At 42.4% G+C, this 26087-nt stretch overlaps 1 protein-coding gene across 1 annotated transcript in view; it reads left to right on the forward strand.

The window, feature by feature from the left end:
• The window catches only part of Ca10 (carbonic anhydrase 10), a 491194-nt gene that overhangs the window by 374297 nt on the left and 90810 nt on the right, over nt 1–26087 (forward strand). The window contains exon 4 of the mRNA XM_035448143.1: nt 13498–13683. Within this exon, the coding sequence (XP_035304034.1) occupies nt 13498–13683 (186 nt within the window). The remainder of the gene's footprint in view (nt 1–13497; nt 13684–26087) is intronic.

Raw genomic sequence — 26087 nt, forward strand, 5'->3', positions numbered from 1 at the left:
TCACAGAGATCCACGTGCCTCTGCCTCCCGAGTGCTGGGATTAAAGGCGTGCGCCACCAACGCCCGGCGAGGAGGAGTCTTTAAAATTTCCAAATACTCGTAAGAAATGGAACAAATGAAGAGAGGGTCTGCCCCGCCCCCGTGTTTGTGTGTGTGTGTGTGTGTGTGTGTGTGTGTGTGTGTGTGTGTGTGTGTGTGTGTGTGTGTGTGTGTGTGTGTGTGTGTGTGTGTGTGTGTATGTGTGTGTGTGTGTGTTATCAACTGGAAGGAACTAGTAAACCCATGCTTGACCATAAGCACTTCAAATTCCTTGATGAATTAGAAAGAAAGGGGAAGGAGGAAGTACATAACCGGAAGGTGTGGTGATGTCACCTCACCGAGGAGGAATTCAAGCGTTCTTCTAAAACGACAGAATGCAGAGAGGTGGAGATGGATTGTACAATTTCTCTTTGGCCCTCACAGTTCATGACTATTTTCTGCTTCCAAGAAACAGGAGTAACGGGCCAGCTTTGACGGGATCTAACTCCACTGGTGGACATTCTCTCCTAGTACCCGCAGGATCAATTGTACAAATAATTTCGTGGCCACTCAATACTTTTGTCATGAGTGAAATTAAAGAACACCGTTGGCTTTTCCCTGTTGGATACCCAGGTTGTGGGCTCAACAACAACCAGGAAAAAAACCATTCCACAGCACAAGCTGCGCCACCTTCCCTCCACAGGCATTTTAGTCTATTAGACACAAATTGGCTGCCATAGTCACTGCTTTGAAGCCATGATATGAAATATCAGTTGCACACGAAATGGAGCCATGTATCTCTGAAGTATTGGTTATTGCAATGTGTGTCTGCTCACCCTGGAGGTGAAATTCTAGCTCCTGTTGTCAGCTACTTAATCATGTCGTTGGGCTTTACTTGGCTGTTGACTTTTAGATTTTATTGCTATTAGCCAAAGGCTGGAGAAGAAGGAGAAGGAGGTGAGCAAGGGTGGGGTGAGAATTGGCGGCACAATGGGGAACTTTCTCTAATATAAAAATGGAGCGGCTGTGGACGATGAGTGGAGCAGGGCAGAGCATGCCAGCAGGGAATTACTTCTTCCGAAAGGTGTCCTTTGTTAACGTGATTTATTTCACATTGCGGCAAAAAAGAGCCAGACAGACACACATTCAAGTCCTCCATTCTTTTTGTACTACTCTCCAACCCAGGTGGTTTATTTAACCTCTTAGATTCCAACTTTCCTTCCTGGTAACACAGAGGTAGGGATCCTACCTACCTGCCATGTATGACGGTGGGTGGGGGAAGATGGCCGGTATGAAATACTAACAGTCTGTCATCTGGCAAATGTCCATTATCTGCTGACACAGATAACCTGTGCAGCCACATTGGGGCTGCTTTTGTCCCTGTATTCCAGGAACACTGAGCAGTCGCTGGCGCCCTTCTTTGTGAACACCTTTCATTCCCTACTCTTATGCCTTCCTATTCTAGCTACCTCTGGATGCCCACATCCTACCCACTTGCAAGGCCCATTTCCAATGCTTTCTTCTCTCAGAAATGGCCATGGTTCCCCTGAACTGTCATCTCTCCTCAGAGCAAATTCAGCAGCCCCGCATGTGGTCTGCATAGGCTGTCTTTCATGCACTATCTCTGATTCTCATCCCTCTGTGTCCTGTTATCCTCACTGAACCTCAGTTTCTTCATCAAATGATGACAATGAAACTGTCTACTTCCTAGGGCAGAGGCAAGAAAAGAATTGCTAAGGGATGCACACATGGTGGCAGGCACATAGAGCTCCAGAGAGAGACTTAGCATAGCATTGAAATGACAGTAGGACCGTCCCTCATCAAAGCACGGGACTCACTTGGTCACTTGTTTCTGAAAGGACACATGCTATTCCTCCATATCAGGCCTGGGGAGGTGAACACTGCCCTTGCTGTGTATGCAAACATGAAGATTGGAGAACAATCCCCAAAACCCACATAAGAAACTCAAGCAAAAGGCTGGAGGGTATAGTTCAGTGGTAGAGTGGTTGACTAGCATGCATGAGACCCAAAACTCAATCTCAGAACCAACAAAATACAGAATAAAACTTTTAATGTAACACTTCTGTTAATTCTTTGAAAATTTCATACAATGTATTTTGATCACATGCAACCTCCACTCTCCCTCCAACTCCTCCCAGGCCCCCCTCTTCCTTCCCTAATCCCCCAACTATGTGTCCTCTCTCTCTCTTTTTGAAAAACTCATAGAGTTCCATTTGTGCTGCCCATATACCTCTGGGTTTGGGGCCATGGACTGAAGTATGGTCAACATATCAGGCTCAAACCCTTAAAGAAAACTAACTTTCCCTCCCCCAGAAGCCATCAGCTGTCCATCGCTCCTCAACTAGGAATGGGGGCTTGCAAGCCCTTCTCTGAAGCTGGGCTGTTGACTGGGTGGATTTGGCTCTGCTCTTGTGCAGGCAACCACAGCAGGTGTGAGTTCATGAGTGTTGTGGTCCTGTCATGTCCAGAAGACACAGCTTTGCTCTGGTCTTCCATGAGTTCTGAATCTTACAGTATGACAGTCCCCTCTTCCAAGATGGTCCTGAACCTTAGGGGTAGGTATAACAAACATTTTTTAAGTAAAGCAGGTGTGGCATCTATGTACAATCCCAGCAGAGGCAGAGGCAGGAATACCCGGGAACGAGCTGGCTATGCAGAGTAGCTGGAGTTGGTGAATTTCAGGTTCATTTAGAGACTGTGCCTTAATAAATAAAGTGTAATGAGATTGAGGAAGACACCCAGTGTCAACTTTCGGCCTCTATATGCACCTTGACTCATACATGCACCTACACATATGAACATGAATATACACACCGCACACAGAGAGACACACACAGCTGCAGTAGTCAATAGCAACAGACAAGGGTGTGATCACAGGTGCATCTGAATGGAGCACCATTGGGTTATGATGATATTTCTTCATCTGCCTAAGACCCTGACCCTTTCTTGCAGAGGACAGGGGGTGTTCATTTACTTGCAGAGGCTCTGAGCTATGCAAAGTGTGTGAAAACTGGACAGTGACAGGAAACATCAGCTGTACAGTCATTAACTGACAAGACTAATAGCTTTGGTGAATGCAGAATGAATGCCTGACCTTCAAGATGGGAACAGAGCCTGTGTGATCCTGCAGGGAGGAGGAAGCAGATGCGCAAAGGCTTCTGGGAATTCCTTTATGATCTCCCAGTAAATACACCTGTGAACAAAAGGTTTCCCACTTCTATGTGGCTGATCTTTGCAGCTAATGAAATTATTCTCGAATGCAACCAGGTTCTTAGCAGGAATATTAAGAGGTTCGTAATTTGTATAAGTTTTGCTAAGTTCCATGCATGTGTGCCCCATAAAAGTTGCAATGTGAATCACACTCAAAATTTTAAAAGCTGTCACTTTGGCGGGAAACAGACATAAACTGGTAACACCATACTCTTAATTTATTTCTAGACTATTTCATTCTCCTTGGAGTTTGGTAGCCTCAGAAACTGACCAACTGGCCCACTCTATAGAGAGCAGATTTGAAAGGACAATGAGCCAAGTTACCCACTTTTGTATGGTGGTCACTAACCTCCTGTAGCTGTAGAGTATATTCATCTGTCAGTAGCCAAGAGAGATTAATTTGAAGACAAGTCTCAGCTACAAAACTCATGAACACTCAAATACCTAATATCGAAAGGTTCTTTATTTGCAGATAACTTATGCTCATCCCGTTATATTTTAATGTATCTTTATTACTTAAAACATTCAATACAATGAAGTGCTATGTCAGTGGTTGCAATACTTATGAAAAATTGACGTGAAAAATGTCTGCGCTTGTTTACTATTAATGCAATCCTTTTTTTCAAATATTGTCAGTCTGTTGTTGATTAGATCCTCAGATTCAGAAGCCTCAGATGGGGTGGGCTGGCTGTGTGAGTGCATCCAAATTGGGATGTGCTTTGAAGTGTAAAAGACACATTGAGCTTCTAACTTAGGGTGGGGCAGGAGGAGTGCAAAATATCTCATTAGCAATTTGTGTATTGATTATATGTTGAAATAATACTTTGGATATGTTAGCTTAGATGAAATATATTCTTGATGTCAGTTTTACTGTTTTGTTGTTTTGTTAATGTTGGCACTAGAAAACTTAAAGTTGCAGCTTGTAGCTACCTTCTGTTTCTACTGCTAGCTTCTCTGTCGGACAGGTCATTGTTCTCTAGCCCATGTTGAATATTCAATGTCCCCCATTTTTTACTTTTAAAATGATAATATAAAAGGATAATAAGTAGGATGTGTGTCATACATCCCTGGACCTCCCGTTCTCGGGCTCCTTTTAGTTTGTCTTTCCAGGCCCATCTCCCAGTGGCCTGCAACTCAGAGACACCTAACAAATGAGTCACAGTGCTCCCTAGCCACCCCACACACCAAGTCCCCAACGCTCCATGGGGTGCCTGCCTCAGTTTTGTACATTTTCTGCTGATTATGTGCACTTGAGCACAGAATGGCACCCAGCAGCACCCAGTAAGCAAGAGTCTGGGACATGGTGTGTGCCAGTCAGGCTTCTCATCACAGACAAATCCCCAGGAGAAGCAGTTTAAAGTAGGAAAGATTGCATTTGGCTCATGGTTTCAAAGGTTTCAGTCAACTGACACCATTGTTTCTGAGTGTATGGTGTAAGGGTGTGTAAGACAATGCTGCTCACCTCATGGTAGTCTATTTGGGGAGGTTGAAAAAGAGAGAAAGAGTGAATATGAGGTAAATCTTTCCCAGGAATCTACTTCCTCCAAGAAGGCACCACTACCCGTGACACAATCATTTTATGAATGCGTCAAGGAGTGAGTCCTTTGATTAGGTCTGGGGCTTGGGATCCAATCACTTCTTGGTCATTAAGACCAGCAAATAGGGACCAAGCCTCCACACATGAGCCTACTGGAGAGACACTTCATAGCTCAACCACAATACCATGGGAGATTAATGTCAAATAATTAACTTGCACACAATGAAATGATGAATAAACATAGGGATTTGCCATATAGCCCAAACATTGCCTGTTTCTAGCTTCTTTGAAAAAACTGGCATCAAGGATTCTAAATCTGACCAGTGGGACTAGTGATGCCCATACAGGGGAATGCTAAGAAGGCAATCGGCATGTTCCCCCAGTGCCAGTGCCTCTGTATTCCAGGGGCTCCATTTAAGAGGTGCTCTCCTCTTAGGAGATGAAATAACTGGAGATTGGGAGTGATTTGCCTGAAGCCCTGTGAATCAGGAACTGAATTAAATGGTATTACACTAGAAATAACCATTCTATGGCAAGTCTCAATGTGTTAATTAAAGTGACCTAACCTTGGATTTTCACAGTTTAGAGAAAACTATTGACCCCAGAATGAATCAATGTATAGTCCTCTCCATATGTCTTAGAAGGAACTTTGGCAGCATATCTATATAGTTATTAAAGCAATCCCTTAAGGCATAGAAAGAGGATGAAAGAAATCACTCTATACTGCTATGTCCCTACCCCCTAGCATTGAATATCTATTTAATTCTGCTCAGAATTCCTCAAAAAAAGGAGTCTCAAAAGAAGCCAGTAGCTACTCTTGTCCCACCTCATACCTACTGAATTGAGTGAAGAATACACTTGGCTTTCTTACGCAGAAGAAGCTCAAAACAAAATCTGGTCACTTTTTAATTAATAAATAGAAACCTAGTGCTGTGTGGGTTCTGATAAAACAAGAATAAAAATGTAACCCATTAAATATATAACAGATATATAATATGTGATAAAGCATATACTAAATAGATGTGTTTTTTCTGTTAAAATATACTTTAAAAAATACAAACAAATACTACAAATGTGTGTGTTCAACTTAAGCCCAATTTGAACTAATGGGACAGGAAAATTAGAAGCAATCTTTTTTCAACCAAATGGTGCCATCTTGGTTCCAGTTGCTCTGTTCATCCACAGAGGACTCCAGCCAGTCACTAGGGACTCAAAAAAATTAAACTCAGACAACCAGCTGTGAGTGACTTGACAAGAACCCTTCAGGCTCTCGATGTGATAATTGGAAAGCAGTACCCAGGACTCCCATTTGGGAACTCATATACCAGAACTATAATGGAAAAACTCATTCCAGATACCTCAGAGTATCTAGAATACTCCTGCTCAGAGTTTGGGCAGGACTGGGTATCAATAAGTTTGTGTGCAAGACAATATTAAGTCTAATTCTTGCTACCAACTCATTGGTCCCTCAAGGACCATGGAGAACAGGAAGACTTCTCTTCCCTTAGCCCATAACTTGGTAGACCATGCAATGTCTTATAAACACGTTCGCCATCCATCCTGTCATTAGTCTCATATCCCTGGAGTTCGTGAAGAAATGATCCATTATTTGAAGAGTCAATATTACTATAAACAGATTCTGGTTTTTTATGACAATGAATTGATATAATAGTAGGCAGGGTTGTTTCATCTATTTATCCAGGGTTGATTTTAAAAATCCTAATCTATACACAGACCAGAAACAGACTGACTGAGACGAAAAAGAGAAAAATTAAATTGAGCAATGCTAAGGATCCTCTCTCTATCTTCCCTGCAGGTTTAAGAGTGATGGGTGAGATCCTGCCCACTCCCAAAGCTCCACAGCCTTTACGTTTGCCATATCCAATCCCTACCATTCCTAACCATTATAGTAAAACTTAAGTAACATAAAACATTTGGACAGACACTGTGAGATGTCCACTATCCAGATACAGTGTTATGTAAGTGGCATCTGAATGTATCAGGGTAATTCATTTCTATTTTTGTATGGATTATGGTTTTTATACATAATACTCCGGTATTATGTACAGGTACTTAGCGCTCCAGAACTATGTACATGTACCTAGTATCCCAGTACTATGAACCTACACTTAGCACTCCAGTATTAGGTACATACACTTAACTCCAGTACTATGTGCATGCACTTAGCACTCCAGTGCTTTAAACCCAGTCAGTATGCATCAGCAGAAGTAATTTACCTGAACAGAAACACTGTAATGACCACACCAGTTAACACGCCAACATGGACAGGGGAAAGTCCACAGTGGCCTATACCTAGATGATGAGCTGCAAGTTGCCAGGGGCTACTAGGAGAGGGAAATCATTTTCCTCCAAGGACAACCTTGCAGATAGACCGCCCATTCCAAGTAGTCAGCCCTGCATATGTGTGTGTATAAGCAATGCTAAATGGACTCCGTAGGGTGTGGTGTGTGTGTGTGAATAATAATTAAAGATCAAGAGGTCATGAACTTGAGAAAGATATGGGGGAGACGTTGGGCAAATTGAAGAAAGGAGTGGGACTGATGTAGCTATACTATTCATATACAAAGTCACCCGGTGACTGATGGAGGCAGGCTCAGAGACCCACAGCCAAACACTGGGCCAAGCTCAGGGAATCCTGCTGAAGAAGGGAAGGGGGATTGTGGGAGGTGGGAGAGGGGAGAGGGGGTCAGGGAAAGCCCACAGAAACAGCTAGCCTGACTCATGGGAACTCAGAGTCTGAACCAACAACCAGGGAGCCTGCATAGAACCAACCTAGGCCCTCTGCATATATGTGAGAGTTGTGTAGATTGGTCTATTTGTGGGACTCCTAACAATGGGAGCAGAGCTGTCCCTGGTGCTTTGTCTGGCTCTTGGAAACCTATTTCTCATGCTGGATTGCCTTGCCCAGCCTGAATACAGGGGCAGATACTTGGCCTTATGGCAGCTTGATATGCTATGCTTTGCTGATGCCCATGGGAGGCCTGCCCCTTTCTGATTAAATATGGAGGAGGGGTGGGTTAAGGGGGCCAGAGGGGAGTTGGGGACAGGGTGTTGGAGGAGAGGAGGCTTTGGTCAGGTTGTAAAATAAATTTTTTAAAAAATGATTTTTTAAATTAAAATAAAGTGAAAATTGAGGAAAAAGAAGAAACAATAAGAAGAAAATCAGGGCCGGGCATTGGTGGCACACACCTTTAATCCCAGCAGGCAGAGGCAGGGGGATCTCTGTGAGTTCGAGGCCAGCCTGGCCTCCAGAGCGAGTACCAGGATAGGCTCCAAAGCTACACAGAGAAACCCTGTCTCATAAAACCAAAGAGAGAGAGAGAGAGAGAGAGAGAGAGAGAGAGAGAGAGAGAGAGAGAGAGAATCAGTATATAAGAGGGGACATAGGATTGTTTTTCTGAGTCATGCCACTTAATGTAATACTTTCAAAATCCTTCCGTTTTCTGCAAATGTCATAGCTTCCTGCTTCTTTGCAGCTGACTCTGAGTCCTTTGCACAGACACACCATGTTTTCACTTTCCATCTTCTTCCCTCGTGGTTCTGAATAGTGTACAGGTGTCTCTGCGGCAGAACAGTCTTGGGGGCACGTGCCCGAGTGGTATATCTGAGTCATATAGTAGTTCTGTTTCTATTGCTCTCAGTAAGCTCCATACTGATTTCCACAGTGGCGGCATTAGTTTACACTTCAAGGGTGTGAGTTTAGATCATGAAGCAAGGTAGGAGATCAAAAGAAGGGAAAAGAGGTATCCAGAAAGGTGTGGGGTCAGGGAACAAAAGATCACAGTAACATTCAAGTGGAAAGAAGGCTGTGGGGGATGGGCATAGGGAAGGAACCAGGGAAGAGAGATAACAAAATAAGTGAATTTTGTTTGAAAACTGCTGTAATGAGGCCTAATTCTTTGTATACTGATTTTGAAAAAATGGATTTAAAGAAGACTCTCGAGAGATGGGCCTGTCAGATCAATGAAAAAGTCAGTGGGGGTGACGTCTAGTTTGGGATCTGTCTCAGTTTTCTGGCTTATTGGGTTTGATTATTCCTGACGTTATTTTAACACAAGACTCCATTTGGCCCTCATTTTACCCACCTGTGTCTTCACTCGGTTGCAGTGTTGTTCACGACTGGAGTTCAGTTGATTCTTCCACCCTGTTCTTCCTTGAACCGTGCCCCACCTGTACCATGTGAACAAACAGCCCCCCAGCTTTTTGCATTCAGCCTTCACAAATCAGCCCCTTGGTGTATCAGGACTCTGAAGGAAACCAGGCTAAGCAGTGTTCTTAAACCTCTTACGCTCACTAATTACATTGCAAAGAACTATTACACACTTCAGCAGACCAGTCAAAGATGTATAATGGGAAAGCTGAGTTGCAAAGAAAAGACACCTAATTTATGACAGGCTGTCGGCCACTCTTCACTAACTGTTCTTGGCACCAAGTGGCCTTCCTAATTATGGGATCAGACGTCTGGTTGGTAAGCCTACACTGGACACATACTACCCATTTCTCAGCTCTCAGAGAGTGGGAACTAAAATTCTGCTTCCCTAGATCTAGAAATCCCCCAGAGATGTCCATCCCAAACTTGGACAAATTAAACACATTCTGACATCTCTGAGTTAATGTTACATTTTATTTGAGTTGATCCCTAAGCCTGGATGCCACATATAAACCACATAATTTCACCAACTCTTCCTAATGACCCTATTACTCACTTTCAGAGCTATGGACCATGGTATCCCAATATCCTGGAAGACAACTCTGGCTCTCGGGTTTCTCATGGGGAAACTTTTTTGTTTTGGTTTGGTTTTCAAGACAGGGTTTCTCCATGTAGCCCTGGCTGTCCTGGAACTCACTCTACAGTCCAGGATGACCTAGAAGTTAGAGGTCTACCTGCTTCTGCCTCCCAAGTGCTGGGATTAAAGATTTGTGCCGCCCAGCTCCCATAGAGAAACTTTCAGTGCAGTCTTTAAGGCTCTTCATCTAAGGATAAAGGATAAATTACCATTCCTCACATGATCAGTGTAAGCAAGTTATTAATATTATTTATTGGCATACCATCTCAACAGACATCTATGTCCTGCTTCCTTTAATACTTGTAGCTCCTTCTAGTCTTAAATCAATATAAATGTCTGTAGCTAGGGAAACAAGGTCTTCTGTCTTCATCCTAAGGTGGACAGCAGCCTAGCATCCAATCTGAGTCCTCCATGTTGCTAAAATACAATCCTAATACCCATCACACCCACACCCCTAGAACTGCCTAAGATCTTATCTACAGAGTGCAGAAGAAATGACACCCCACGCCCAACTTTCATCTGAAATGGGCAGAGACTGTTTGTTGCTTTTGCTCACATCATGATAACTGGTCCTTAGTTTGCCTCCTGCCTGCTTCGCAATGATTCTGGACAACACACACACACACACACACACACACACACACACACACACACACACACACACACACCATGCACTTCTTGAAATCAGACAAAGGCTAGAGAGGTATGGGACAGCCAGGGGCAACCCCTGCTGCTGCAGCTTCTCCACTCACCTGTTTCCCGGTCTCCATAAGCAAACTTTTCCCAACATCCTGTGCACTAAAGTCATTCATTGGAAACACAGTAATTTGCATTACAGATAAAATGACGATGCTGGTGCAGTGTTAATTACTACGGTGCAGATGTACTGTTAGATTCAGATATCATACATAACATTGTCAAGCCTTTATTTTTAAATTAAAGTGCAACAAACCATACCCTGGCTACACATATTTTTATGATTAATACAAATTAATGTTATTTCATTGTCTAGGGAAAGGGTATAGATAAGGAGATGTTGCATCTAATTGTAACAACATAATGGTGCGTGTTCTATATTCCCCCAGCTGCCTGCACACTGGGAGCTTGCATAAGGAAGTATGAGTTCTGTGAAGACAAAGACCACGCATGCTCCTCATAGTATCCCAAGTTCCTAGCACAGTCAGCGATAGGTAACCATTTCTGAACCTGGATGAATGACTTGTTGATGAATGAAGGAGTGGATGAAAATGAATGTATTAGTTAATGAAGATACAACCCTGGGTATGGAAGGGAACCTGGGGGGAAATAGACAGCCAAAAGGCAAAATGATTTATCTTTTGGTTGTCCCAGTTTTGTTTTGCTTTTTAGCTTTCAAAATGTGTTGTCTGTTCCCCATATCTAGCACAGTAAAGTCCAAAACGAGAGACAGGTAGATCATCTGAGAGCAGCAACTGAGTGATGTTTCACAGGTACCATGATGAGCCAGCAGGTTCGGGAAAGAGAAGAAATGGGTGGAAGGGAGATGGAGTGAGACATGCATGCACCAGCCAAAAGAGAAAGGAAGAGAATAAATATGGTGGACCAATGCAAATATTATTTATTTGCTTGTTTGCTTGTTTTTTTTTGGGGGGGTGGTTCGATACAGGGTTTCTCTGTGTAGCTTTGGCACCTGTCCTGGAACTGCTCTGGAGACCAGGCTGGCCTCGAACTCACAGAGATCCACCTGCCTCCCGAGTGCTGGGATTAAAGTTGTGCGCCACCACTGGCCCACATTTGTTTATTAATTACTTCACAGGGGATTTCTTTTTCATTTTTATCATAAATGAAATTACATAACTTAAACTTTGACATCGTGATCATTTTAAGTTCAAAAGTATTCAATACATCCTTATCACTGGGAACCCTTCACCCCATCCACTACCAGAAGTCTTGTCTTCTCTTGCAAAACTGAAACTTGATGTCCATTAAACACCAACTTCCCTTTCCTTCCTGATGCCAGCCCCTCCCATCTCTATTCCACTTGTTGTCCCTGCAGTTTAGACTGCTTTAGACACCTTTATAGTTAAAGCAACTACTAATCTGTCACTTGACTATTTCTTTTGAAGATAGCTTATAGTTTTGTTTTGCTTGTTTTATTTCTCACCCCTCATTCCCATGAGGGAATCTGTGTTATCAATTGTATGGTTATGGAACCGAAGTTTCACAGAATTAAGTAAGTCTTCCAAAGTTGCATAGCTGACAAGGAGTGGTTTGGGAATCTTTTGACACCAAAGACCCCAATTCTTACGTTTGCTTTTTAGCAGTGTGTTTCTGAAACACTGGGAGAAACCGTTACATACAAAGTCCTGAACTAGAGCCTGAAAGAGACATATTCTCCTTTTGTCATAGGAACTGGCATACATGTGCTTGAGACTGGAGAAAAGAAATAACACACTTGGTTACAAGGAACAGTAAACTTAAAAAAAAATAAAGATAATTGCGAATAAGATGTAAAGTCTCTGATAAATGCAGTTCAGGTGCCCTGGAGGAACTTGAGTGAAGGGCTACAAAGGAATGTAGAGTTTTGGAGATTCTTGCCTGTTTGTCTACTCTCTCACTCTGGCTTTCTCTCACTCCCTCTTCCCTTTGGCTGCCTGCCCCCATATGGACCCTGCCTTTCAGTAACAACCAGTTAATGGAGTAATGGTGAAAGCCACTGTCTGACATAGTGAGCAATCTAAGAACTAAACCAATATCTCACAAGACTTGGATCAGAAAGGTAGAAGGGCAGGTCCCTTGGCAAATATTCAAAAACCAGATCTAATTACATCATCAGACATTTTATTATACCAGGCAGAGTGGTGCACAGTTATAGTCCCAGAATTTAAGGTCTGAGGATTAGCAGTTTGAGACCAGCTTGAGCTACATAAAAAGACACTCTCGCATTGAGGAGACAGATAGACAGCCAAACATTAGGTGATAGATGATTGATAGATGATAGATAGGTTGATGATGGATTGACTGGCAGATAGACAGACAGATGGAAGTTTCAGGAAGTCTCTAAGGAATTGCTGAGAGAAAACTACATACTTAAAGGGTCAGAGTTAAGGATGAAAATCCTAGTAATTCAGCATCTGAAAACCCAGAAGCAAACCATCAAGTTTCCTTCAAAAGTCACCCCTAAGTTCCCTAAGCTAAGCCAGGGAAGGAAGGGAGACTCCCAGATGGGAATGACACAAGGTCATTTGTAGAGCCCAGAAAACTGATGCAAAGAAAAAGGCAAGTAGTGGGAGGCACTGAAGCAAGATGGGACTGGGAATGAGAAATAAGGTTTGGATGTGAGAAATGGGACCCCATATGACTGGCTTCAGATAGCCCAGAAGCTGCATTCTCTGAGTGAGGACCAGATCTCTTTCTGTGTCTACCCGGATGGGAGAGGGATCTAACCAAGACGGCTGGACAGGGTGTTTGAGACTTCAAAATGTATCAGTCTCCCACTGAGGCTTTCACCTGATCACCCACAGTGGCTTCCTCACCTCTCACTTGAATCCCTTAAACTCTCTGCTCATTGTTTTCTCTGGTTTCTTTCACCCAAGATTTTGAACTTTTATACCATCTCTACCTTCCAGACAACTACGATAAGAGGGACAAACTAATTTTTGTAAAATGCAATATACAAAATAGTCATCACAGTTGGTGAAAAACCTGTTAAGTTCCTCCCTTCAAGTTCCTGACTTATGCCTCACCAGAAATACTTTAGAAGCTGGGTGTGAAGAAGCTGTCATGCCCTTCCACACACGTGAATTTTTCCTGATGTGTTACCATCATAAAACATATATGGCATAAGACTACCTTGCTGCTTCCTGGGCTTGGGGGGAAATGGAAGGAAAAACCCTGTCTGACCTGTTACCCATTGCCTTGTAGGTCAGTGGGACCATGTACAACACTGGAAGGCATGTATCCCTCCGCCTGGACAAGGAGCACTTGGTCAACATTTCAGGAGGGCCCATGACATACAGCCACCGCCTGGAGGAGATCCGGCTACACTTTGGGAGTGAGGACAGCCAAGGATCAGAGCACCTCCTCAATGGACAGGCCTTCTCTGGGGAGGTATGTGAATCCACCAAAGTAATAAGGGTTAGTGCCAACTTGTAATATTCAGTGCCTGTTTCAATCTGAAGTAGAATCACAGATGGGAAGGCTTCCCTAGGCTCACTGAAAAGAGAAGAGCCCGCCTCCTTTCTCCATATGTCTTTTGCAGGTTTCCAGGAGAGGCTACAATGACACAGTATTTCCTTCTTAAACACTAACACAGGTTTTTTGGGACTCACACCCTGACATGTCCAAGAGCAGTGGTTCTCAACTGTCCTAGTGGTGAGGCCCTTTAATACAGTTCCTCATGTTGTAGTGACTTCCGACCATAACATTATTTTTGTTGCTACTTCTTAAGTGTAATTTTACTACTGTTATGAATCATAATGTAGATATCTGATAGGAGACCCCTATGTGGGGTCATGACCCACAGGTTGGAAGCCACTAGAGAATTGTTTAACCTCAAGCCCTCACCTTTTCTGTGCCTCTCCATTTTTACCTCTCTGGGCCATTGGCCTCCCATGCATTCTGTAGACAACACAGCTTCCCTTGCCTACACATGCAATGCAATGCACTGTGAAATCAGTGTCAAGGAACTGAAGAGTTTGCCTGAAATTTTGCAGAATGGAAATTCCATTGTGTCACACCATTGATGGTGAGTGTCGCCATGTGCCACCATCAGTCTATACAAAAATAAATCCAAGTAATGCAAAGAACCACAGTTTCAGATGAGATAAGAGAGATGGTTTAGCCAGATTTCATCTATGATGTGATACTTGACCTATTTTGCTCCTTACACTTAGGAACAATTAGAACGTAAATCTCAGGGGCCCTAATACAATAAGTAACCCATAAGCAGATTCCTAGTAAGAGTCACATTAAATGATGTCAAAAAATAAAGTTTAAAATTACAAGAGTGTACATTTTATATGATCTTTTTATTTTGTTATTTAAGGTCATGATTAAAACCTGGAATTGTTTTTTTTTAATGTGTGTTAAGGCTATATACCATCAAATAGACCACAAGCTGAAGAAATTTGTAAGCCAGGTTTTGATGTGCATTCAAAATACATAGACTGAGAGTCATCTTGGGGAGCCTACTAGTTACTCGGGACACATGAATTTAAAAATGAAAAAGAAGAAAAGAGTTCTTTCCCCAAAGAAGCTCAAAGGGGTCTATATTCAAATCATTGAAGTATAATGTCATGCTGAAATGGAGAGGTAAAAGGCCCTGGCAGCCTCAAAGAAAGACACGACACATTTTACTTGGAGGGGCAGGGGAAGCTTCACAGGGGAGGTGCCCTTTGAACTGGGCTTGGAGAGAAGCAATGAAGAATAATTTGAAAATATCAGCTTTGGAGTCAAAGGGCCTTCATTTGTAGCCCCTGCTTTGATACACACCATGTTCTCTTGGGATGTCACATGATCCTTCTAAGGCACAATTTAGACACCTCTCAAAGATACCTTAAAATTTTAGTGGGATCCCAGATGTAAGGAGTGCTCAATTGATGGACTTTAAAGAAAAGATAAAGCATGAAATGAGGGATCGGATGAGAAAGGGCCTCCAGGCATGTCAGGGCACTATGTGTTTGAGACACTGCAGATAGATATCACTCGGTACTTTATCTGTCATCTATTAGTAATGGCTGCATAGACAATGGACTTCAGAATCAGTGTGGGATTCTCTCCAAATCTGCAGGGGGAAATGTGCTAGGATTGATTAAGGATGTCTGCTAAAAGTAACCAAGTAACAGAAAACTTCTCTCCAGAGCTGCAGGTACTCAACTAGAGCATGGCAGGGAACGCAAGCAAAGCAGGGCCAAACCTCACAGTTCAGAGGCACTGGGGTAGGTCAGTCTCAAGTAGGAAATGTTTAAAGACAGATTAAACTCTTCCTTGTGGTAATATGTGTTATTTTAAAGTGTGTTGTTACTTTATCTGTTGACTTACTTGCTCATTGGTCATTATTTCTCTTTTATTTTTCTCCCTCTGTACTGTCATATTTCAGTGCTTACCACAACACTGCTTCATAGGAGAAATGCTGTTTAAATGGGTGATTAAAAAACACAGATGGTTACTAGGTTAAACTCTTTAAACCGTTCCTTCTGTTACTTCAATGTTTAAGTAGAGTGATTTGTAACGTGGACATGAACAACTTGCAATTTTGAGTGCGTCTTAATGGATACATAATAACCTCCGAGCATATTAATTTTCCAAGACCTATTACAAATCACAGGGACTAGATGCTTCAAAGAATCTACATTGAAAAGTTCCCAGAAAGACAGACATGGTGAGGGATGTCTGTGATACAAGGGAGGCAGAGACAGAACGACCTAAAGTTTGAAGTTAGCCTGAGCTATATAGCAATAACTTGTCTCAGGGAAAAAAAAAAGTTCCCAGGTTCACCTGGTTATGGCAGGGTGTTAACTGTTCTTGAATGGTCATTAATGAGGACATCTAAACAATGCAGCAAGTCAGAAGTAACAAGGGTGGAAGGCACTGTCCAATCTGATGCTCCAGTCCTTCCTCAGACCAGATGAACTTGTATCTCTGGCAGTGTGCTCTGAGTCTGTATATTTGTAAAAGTTCCCAGGACATACTGGTTAGCAACGACCATGCCAGTTACAGGAAATGTTCTGCCCAAGAAGTCCCACTTTTCCAAACAGAGAAAACTTAACATCTCCTTCCTGTGAAGAAGGGGAAGAGGAAGATCTAATATTAATTGTGGCTTGGAAATGGCAAGCTGGTGTACTATATACTGAGATTTGGGGACGTTTCTCAAGCAATGGGAACACACACTGCCTCTGTCTGACTCTGTCTCTCTGTGTCTCTCTGTGTCTCTCTAAGTCTCTCTCTCTCTCTCTCCCTCTCTCTCTCTCTCTTCCTCCATCCCTCCCTCTCTCTCACCTTCAGCACAGCCTCAGCATAAGTACAGCTATATCTCACCCTGGGCAGATTACACTATTGCCATCACATTTCTCCCCAAGCCCCTCAGTTTGCATGCTCTATAAGCTGGTATGGTTTCAATGCTAGAAACCAGCATTTTAGAGGCTCTAAAATAATGTCATATGAGGATCACTGTGCACACAGTTGGGTTTTGAGTTATTATCCTACCCTAGTGAACAAGAAGAGTTGAGCACCTATGCCACCTGAAGGGCCAATAGTGGGGGCTGCAAGCAGAAGGCATTCAGCTTGATACATGTTCTAACAATGGGAGCTATCTATCAATGAAATGAGTTTGCTTCTGAAAACAGTGAATTCCCATTGTTTGATTTATTAAGCCCTAAACACATATTAACCAATGGGGGAACTATTAGCTTTAATGTACCTCCTAATTACTGAACTCTACAGAGTCCATAACTTTCTTCCAGAAACTTCTTCCAGTTAAATTCCAGTAGGCCTTGGGAAAGGCAAATATCTATTACCCGCTAGCTTAACTTTTCCTATTTCTTTTGTACTGCCTTCAAAGCCTCCTTCAGTCTCTATTTCTGGCTGTCCTTTGAGAGGACCCAAGTAGACACTTCTTGCAACAGAGTATGCGTTTATTTTGTTGACAGTGAGTAATTGCATTACCATCTTCCCCCATCTATCATTGCTGATCATGATGAGTCAATTAATACAAGGCGTTTTCCTCGGCACACTGCAGTGGTCGCTATCTGAAGAGCTGTATATTAACTGTAGCCTTGTCTAGTGAGGTTATTATAATTGATGGTAATCATTTGCTTTGTTTCATAAAACTGTATGGCTGTAAGATGCCATTTGTAACTGCATTTTTTGTAAAAATTATTAGTGTCCTACATGAAGAATTCCTGGATGCCTTATTGGGGGTTGTGATGAATGAGCATATTCAGGGAATCAAATGTCTTCCTTTTTTTTTATTTTTCGAGACAGGGTTTCTCTGTGGCTTTGGAGGCTGTCTTGTAGCTCTTGTAGCTCTGGAGTCTCGAACTCACAGAGATCCGCCTGCCTCTGCCTCCCGAGTGCTGGGATTAAAGGCGTGTGCCACCAACGCCCGGCTATGTCTTCCTTTTTTTAAGGTGAGGATTAACTGTTTTTACTAATCAAGCTCCTTAGCTTGATAATAATTTTAAGTGCTTAGATTAATATCTAGTATAAAGTAGGTTATTTGTAAGATGAAACAAAAGATAATATTGGGAAAGAATCTTGTTTGTGGTTTAAGTTCCAATAGTGAGACTAGACAAGAAAAAAAAAGTTTTCTTACTTGGGAGAAACTGGACAATCTCATCTTCAAAACCTCCTTTGAGTTTTTCATTCCTGAGGGATAAAGTAGCTCCCTAAAAGCTGTACTAGCCACTTCACAGGGCATCTATGACCCAATCTCTGATTCATTTTTTTCCTCTTTCCATCGCTATTGTACTCTTACTGTGTGCTGGGCTCTGAGCACACAGCATCCAATTTCTGTTCAGAAAAGCCACAAGTCTAATGAGGAATATATATATTGAGTACACGTGCATATACACACATAGATATGTGTGTGAATATTGTGCATGGTTGTACACACTAACAACGTGGACATATTTGAGGTTTATTCCAAGAGAAAATGATGAAATAGCTGTCTTGGGGAATAATAAGAAAGAATGATGAGAAGCCTTTCAAATTGCCATGCTTGCTGTTCCCTCTGAAGGTGAAGTAGCAGCACTGACCTTCCTGGATCCTAGCCTCTAGAGTCTCCAGTTCTGCTCAAAAGACATGGAGGGAAAGTCCATAGGTGTTGCTATGGTGATGTACATCATATTTTTAATTGAAAAGAGGGACTAAAAGTCCCATGTGAAATATAGGATGGTTTCATTTTTTGGCGTCTCTGAATCAGAAAAGAGACTATTTCAGAATCAGTAACAGAAGCAGACAATGCAGCCTCATTCTTTTCAAAGAACCAATTATCTGCATCCTTGGGAGACCATTTTACATAAACAACACGAATCAGTAGGAATAAGAAACTAACACCAAGTTGTCCTGACATGTGCTAGAGGCAAGTGCTTGGGAACAACTGAGAACCAGGGCCCCAGTAAGCACAGACCACTGCAGGATTGGAGAAAGTAAAAGCAATCTTTAGCACATGGCTGCTTCACTGGAGCCTCATGATAGAGATTCTTTATTGGCCCAATTAGAGATTAAGGTGAAATAAGAACTGGGGTACTTAAATATAACAATAATATGGATAATAAACATGGAAGTGCTACCACCTATCACGTGCCACAAGAAAGCTCTTCTCCCCACTATGAAAGTCAGATTTATCTCCCCAACCATCATCTACCTCAGTCTCCCTATTCTGGCTTCTCAAGATCCCTTCCCTCCTCCCATCCAGTAGGGTTCTGCCTCTTCTTCACTTTCAGGTAAAGTTGTATATCATTGCACTGGAGGTCTGGCATAGCATTACCTTGTGAGTCAAGTCCAGGAGCCAAGTATGGTTTACAGTTTTGAAAGTTTGTTTGCAAAAACAAAAATAATAATGGAAGAAAATAGCAGAAGTAGTAAGCAACAGAGATTATATGTGGCCTGAAAATGATCAAAATATTTATTACCCCTTTTGCATTAAAAATGTGCTCACTCCAACCAGTCTATGATGCTTTCCATAACAGTGGGTGTTACGCCTGTTTCTCCTTGTTTTTGTTGGAATGGACATTCTTTGCTGTTGGGAAGTTTTGTTTGGTCAGTGCTGTTTTCCCAACACTTTGAACATTGAGCACATGAAAGCAGTCAACATGTGTTTACTGCAGGAAGGAATGGCTTACCTGAGTAAACCCCTTAAGCAAAGAGCTATTCGACCTTGGACACCATGTACCTAATGCAATGCCCAACATAAAGTAAGTGCTTAAGTAATGTTTTAGAATGACTCATTCAATAACTGAATGAACAACTCAATCAACTGTGGCTGTCCCCAGAACAAAAACATTATAGTTTTTCCTTTGAGTCCTGAATTGTGTTACATTTGTTGACCTGCAAAAAATATGTAATGTCGTTTAAATTGAAGCTGGAAGAACTAGGGAGATGGTTCAGTAGTTAAGAGCACTGACTGTTCTATCAGGGGACCCAGGTTCGACTCTCAACACCCACGTGATGGTTGATAACCATCTGCAACTCCAGTTCCAGGGGATATGAAGTCCTTTTCTGGCCTCCATGGTGCACACACATGCATGCAGGTCAAACATCCACACACATAAAATAAAAATAATAAATTAAAATGGAATAGTTAGATAGAAGCTGCCCAAAGCTTCAAATTCCCTTAGAAATTGGAGAGAGAGAGAGAGAGAGAGAGAGAGAGAGAGAGAGAGAGAGAGAGATCTTCTGGAATTGTCAGAGGAGAGAAATTTGTGTTTATAAAGTACCAATCTATTCTATTCTTTATATGGTGGAAGTCATAGAAGGAGTGGACAATTATGTGTCACCCTGAAGGAATTTCAGATCCATTAGAGGAACACGGCACAGACTTGACTCACAAGTGGCTGTAGAATCTCTTTGCCAATACCTGGGCACTGTCAGCCTACTGTGTAAGTAACTTGCATTCATCTCATACCAGGAACAGACAGTGACTATCTATTGTGTGCTACAGTGAATGAGACAGCTACAGATCCCTATCTATGAGGTCTTTCAAGTCCAGGATGGAGAGACAGATAATAAATAACAAGAAGAGTAAGGGAGTAAATCTGTAGCATCAGAATATGCCAAAGACTATGAGGACTTAAACAGCAGAGAAAGGAGATCAAGAGTGAAGCATGGAAGCATGGAAGTATGAGCCACAGGTCTAAATACAGTGGCCAGTGTGGGTTGCACTGAGAAAACAGTATTTGTGATGTTAACAGGGAGACTGTTCAAAGACCTTCCAAGTGAGCATGGTGCCTCACACAGTGCCTTGCACAGTAGCTCCAAAGTGAGAGAAAGCTGTGAGCATTTACACAATAGCAGAAGCAGTGTGAGCATCTAAGTGAGGACTGGAGCTGATAGAGAACACATGGATCCTCCCGTCATTGACATTGTATGGACTTCAGCTTTTATCCCGTCTCTCTTAAAGCACAGACAAAATATCTGTCTTCCAATCATCACACACCAGTTCAGTGAGTTTGCTCTTAATGTGAGCTCCTCACCTGGGGTAACGAAAGTCCAAGATCATACAGGCAAGAATGCTAAGGTAGGATTTAACCCAGGACCTGTGATTCACAACACTGGTTTCTCTGCAAACTCCACACTAATGGCTATTTGCCTAACTTTGGCTCTAGCACAGTAGGGAAATTCAAAGACAGAAAAGCCAGGAGGGCTGTCTTTTAGGGACCTCTGATCTAACAGAAGACCCTGTCTTCCAATAAGACTCTTAACTCCTGGCAGTCCCAGAGTGGGCTGTACTCCTTAAAAATATCTCCCCATGAACATAATGAGCTGTGGGTAAACACTGCTGAACAAAGAAATTGAATGAGTAAATGAAGATAATATAGACTAGAGCTTTCAGAGTGCCTAAATTATGCCCAGTATGTCATAATCAAAATTCTATAGTCATAATGTCAACCCTAATGAAGTTAATGTCAATATTAACAGACATTTTTGAATTTATATGTTAAATTATTCACAAATTCAAGGTAAGTGAATTCTTCAGAGCACCTGGGAAGAGCAGTGGAATAGCTGAGGGCTAGTGTGTTAGAATAATTCATTTCTTTTCTTCATCTCAGCCCTGGAATCACTCCCAAGATCAAGATAAGGATCTTATCTTCTTGCCAGTGCTAGAAGCCAAATTTAGAGTTCTGGGAAGCAGCCCTATCCAGATTGAGCACAGTGGCCTTTGAGAAGCTTAGCACATAGGGATTGAGCTCCCAGATGCTGACCATGCACAGTATAAACACAACTGCAAGAGGGTGGTGACCCATGGGGTTTGTCTTGGGACATTTTTATAATTATGTCTGGGAGAGCAGAGCTCAGTCCATTGAGCAACTTCCTGGATTGTCGATTGTAGATGCTCATGGTAGAGCAGTCTAAAACAGAGGACACTGCATTTGAAGGAAGTCTGCTGAATCATTCTTCTACCCACCCTATCCTAACCTGCATGTGGCTCTGGTCTGACCCACAGGATAACACTGTGATGGCCACCATCCTCTTCCTTTGGACTTACATATCCTTCTGTATTGTTTCCCTAAAGCAAGTGGAGGGGCTGAATCCCAAAGAAAATTTTAAAGACAGAAACTTAAAAACTAGAATTTAATTGAGGTTCAGCTTCAGAGCTGACTGTTACCGTGGGAACCATCATTTCATGAGTGTTGAATGTGATGGCTCAGCAATTAAGAGCACTCACTGCTCTTGCAGAGACTCCATGTTCAGTTTCCAGCATCAGGTGGCTCACAATTGCCTGTAACTCTAGCTCCAAGAGACTTGAAACCATATTCTGGCCTCTGTAGGCATCTGCACACATGTCCTGCACATATTCACACAGGCACCTACACACAAATTAATTAATTGGTTAGTTAATTAAAATCTTAAAACAAAGCCAGTGACAGCACACCTAAAGGGATAGTGGTGTTCATAGCGCTTCTGTGAACTAGCGCAGGACTGTGGGGGGAAAAATCTCATTTCCAAAAGCACAGGAATGAAAAGCAACTGAGAGAGAATTTCTTAAGTTGAATGACATATTCCTGGTTGTTCTGACCCATGTCAACAGTTCACAAAAACTTGAAGAGGTTAAGAAAAAGTCACACCTTCCCCTTTAAGACACAGACTTGAACTTGAAACAGGTGATTGTAGTCACAGTCTCCATCTCTGGTACCTAGCTGTGCGAGGAGCACCTGGGAGGACATTTCTTCCAACACACCTGCAGAATCACCCCCCCATACCAGAAAAGGCAAGAGACCTGCCAAAGGTCACTAACACTCAGTGGTCGGATTAGGAGAAGATCCTGATTTTCCTGACTCAAAAGTTTCAATTTTTTTAATCTGTGTCACATTCAATTTGTAGTTCTACCAAATCCCAAGGTTCAAAAGACATTTTAGGTAATTTAGTTGAGTCACCCAGTAGAGAGTAAGACTATCCCCCAAATCATATTTCCTGCCTCAGCAAGCAGAATGCCATTGCACGGTCATTGACAGAGACAGTCTCAAAACAGTGAAGACATGGGCCAATTATCTCACAAACATAAATAATGGAAAGCATCCACAAAAGATGCATCTAGAAGTCACCAAGTTACCCCTCCCCCCCCAAAAAAGGGTCAACAATGTCAAGCCAAGCCATAAACAGGGATTGGTTGCAAGAAATGTAGAAATAAAGCTCAGAAAACTCAAACCAGAAACTACAGTCCTTGTAGATGCTTCCCTGGGTCTCAGGAGGAAAAATAGATCACACTGTTAGATTAAGTATAGCAGACTTTCTTGGACCACCAGCGTCCAAACCATGACACAGAGACTTATTATTAACCATGAATGTTCAGCCTTAGCTTAGGCTTGTTTCCAGCTATCTATTTTAACTTAAATTAACCCATTTCTATTAATCTATATGTGGCCCCATGGCTCATTTACCTAATTTATGTACTGTCCAACCTACTTTCCTACTTCCTCTATGGCCAACTGGCTGGCCCCCAGATGGATGGCCGGCTCTCCTTTTCTTTCTGCCCACCAGCTCCACCTATCCCTCCTCTGAATAGCTATTGGCCACTCAGCTTTTTTTTTTTTCTTTTTTTTTAGACCAGGCAGGCATGGTAGAACAGCAACACATCTTTACATGGTTAAACAAATGCAATTCTCCAGCACAAACAAATGCAACACATCTTTACATAGTTAAACAACTATTCTATTCCACAGTTAAGTACTGAGAGACGGGACTGTGAAGATGGCTCACTGGATAAAGTACACACTCCAGAAGTTGAGGACCTGAATTTGGATCGCCAGAATACCTGAAAAAGTGTGGGGGATTTAGTGACTGCCTGTAAATCTAACACTTGAAAAGCAGAGGCAAAGGATCCCCAGGGAAAACTGGCTGGCTGAGCCAGCTAGAATTGGTGAGGTCCAGGCTCAGGGAGAGTCCCGCCTCAGTTCATCAAATGGGAAGTAACCAGGGAAGCTGTCTTATTGTCTTATTTTGACTTTCTTTTGTTGTGATAAAACACCATGACCAGAAGCAGCTTGGAGAGGAAAGGGTTCATTTTGCTTACACTCCCACATCATAGTGCATCATCAAAGGAAGTCAGGGCAGGAACTGGAGATAAAAACTTACGCACACTGGAGGAACACTGCTTACTGGCTTTGATCCCGTGGTTTGCTCAGACCGCTTTGTTATAGCACCCAGAATTACCAACATTGGGGTGTCACAGCTAGCCATGAGCTAGACTCTCCCACATCAATGGAAAAAATACCCCACAGGCCAATTTGGCAGGGTTTTGTTCTCAGTTGAGATTTCCTCTTTCTAGATGACTCTATCTTGTGTCAATTTGACGTAAAACCAGCCAGTATGGCACCCAGTGTCAACTCCAAGCTCCCATGTACTCATGCATGCGCGCGTACACACACACACACACACACACACACACACACACCTCACACATGTGCCATACACATGCTACACACACTCATTCTCAAGAACTTAAAAGAACCTGGAGCTACAAACAGTGCTTTTGTGCACTTTGAATCTTTCCACTCACATACACCAATATCCTCCAGGATTGTCGTGTAAGCAGTAAATAAAAGTCATCTAGGTGATAATATTGTCTGTCCACCTCATGAATGCACTGCTATGCAATTCAAAATAGAGCCACTTAAAACTCATAGGCTCATCTGCTCTGACATATCGATAAACCTCTTTTGAAACAAAGCTAATCATCTCCACGACGCTGACTTAATTGCTCACCAGTTGACAGATAATAAACAAACCTGGGGATTAAAATATGAACTAATTACTGTACTCAATTCCATTTACTTGATTTCATGTTCCATTAATTTTTTTTGCATCATTTCTGGTTGGAAGCCTTAGATTTATGGTCACCTCAAATGAATTACGCCACTTAGTTGCCTATGGCATGCTCATGTTCTTGAATCAGTTGGAAAAGGGCAGAATTCCGGGCAGTAAATACTGAGGCAAAGCAGCATAGGATATACTAAGTGAAGGTAATTATCCATTCCCAAATACCAGCCGGAGTCAGCATCTATAAATCTATCCCCATCTCAGCACTGAAAGGGCAACACTAGAATCACATTCATGATTATTCATTGGATCTGCTTGTTAAGGCAATCTCCAGGAACTGTGGTTGCCTCTGCTGGAGCTGGGCTAGAGGGAAGCAGAGAGAGCATGCAAAGGGGAAAGGGAATTGACCTAAGAGTCAGACATGCACACCACACAGGGCAACATTTCAACGCAGAATGTATTATTTCAAGAGCCTGCTCTGTCACTTGGTGGCTATGCGGTCTTGGTAAAGGAGGAGCTGGGTAAATCATCTCTGGCCTTTTTGAGCAATCACAATGGTTCTATATGTATTACAAGGTATCTACGGAGCACCAATAAAATGACAACAAAAGCCCTTCCTGTGGTGAGGCCCTTTAAGTCAGTGGTTCTCTCAACCTTCCTGATGCTGCAACCCTCATGCTGTGGTGACCCCCAACCATAACATTATTTTTGTTGCTACTTCATAACCTAATTTTGCTGCTGTTATGAATCATAACATAAATATCTGTGTTTTCCAATGGTCTTAGGCATCCCCTACAAAAAGGTCCTTCGACCCTCGAAGGGGTGGAGACTCACAGGTTGAGAACCACTGCTTTAAGTGATAAAGAAAGTGCTGTTTGAGTCAATTGTTAGCCAGTCTAACAGCACTCAAATCTCTTGCAGATAAGACATATTAGAATAATTACATGAATTAATGTGGCCACTCCCATTAGCTGTAATTTACTGAGCATATAGTATGTACCTCTCATATCCAATCCCCACAATAACTGAGTGAATTAGTGCTTGCTAGCACCACTTTACGCATGAAGCTAAGAAACTTGGAGAGGTACAAGCACCTACTTTCAGTCCATCTCATGCTGTATACAGGGAAGAGCTAGGATTTGAACTCAGGTCTCTGACTCAAGCTTGTACAGTGATGACATCTCTGGCTTTGGCTCCATGTAACTCCTTGATGGCAGTTAAGTCTGCACTCTCTCATACTGAACGTCCTACTCTGAGACCTGACATGATCTTTCATTTCCCCTGTGTTCTGCTTTAAAACAGTCTGCAATTTTTTTCCTGGCTGTAAAATAAGACAGGATCCTACTTCTCTAAACTGCACAGTCTGATGTGAAATATGACCCGCCGCATTCCGTGTGCTTACCGAGGACTGTAGCTCCTTCATGTTCCTTCCCCAGACAGAGGAATAGGAAAGCAACTGGGTAGGTGTTTGTAGATGTACAGTTGTAATTTTCTCTCTTCACTCAAATATAATAAGCATGGTGTTATATACCTGT

This window comes from Cricetulus griseus, chromosome 7, assembly GCF_003668045.3.
Source record: "Cricetulus griseus strain 17A/GY chromosome 7, alternate assembly CriGri-PICRH-1.0, whole genome shotgun sequence".
NCBI lineage: Eukaryota > Metazoa > Chordata > Mammalia > Rodentia > Cricetidae > Cricetulus > Cricetulus griseus.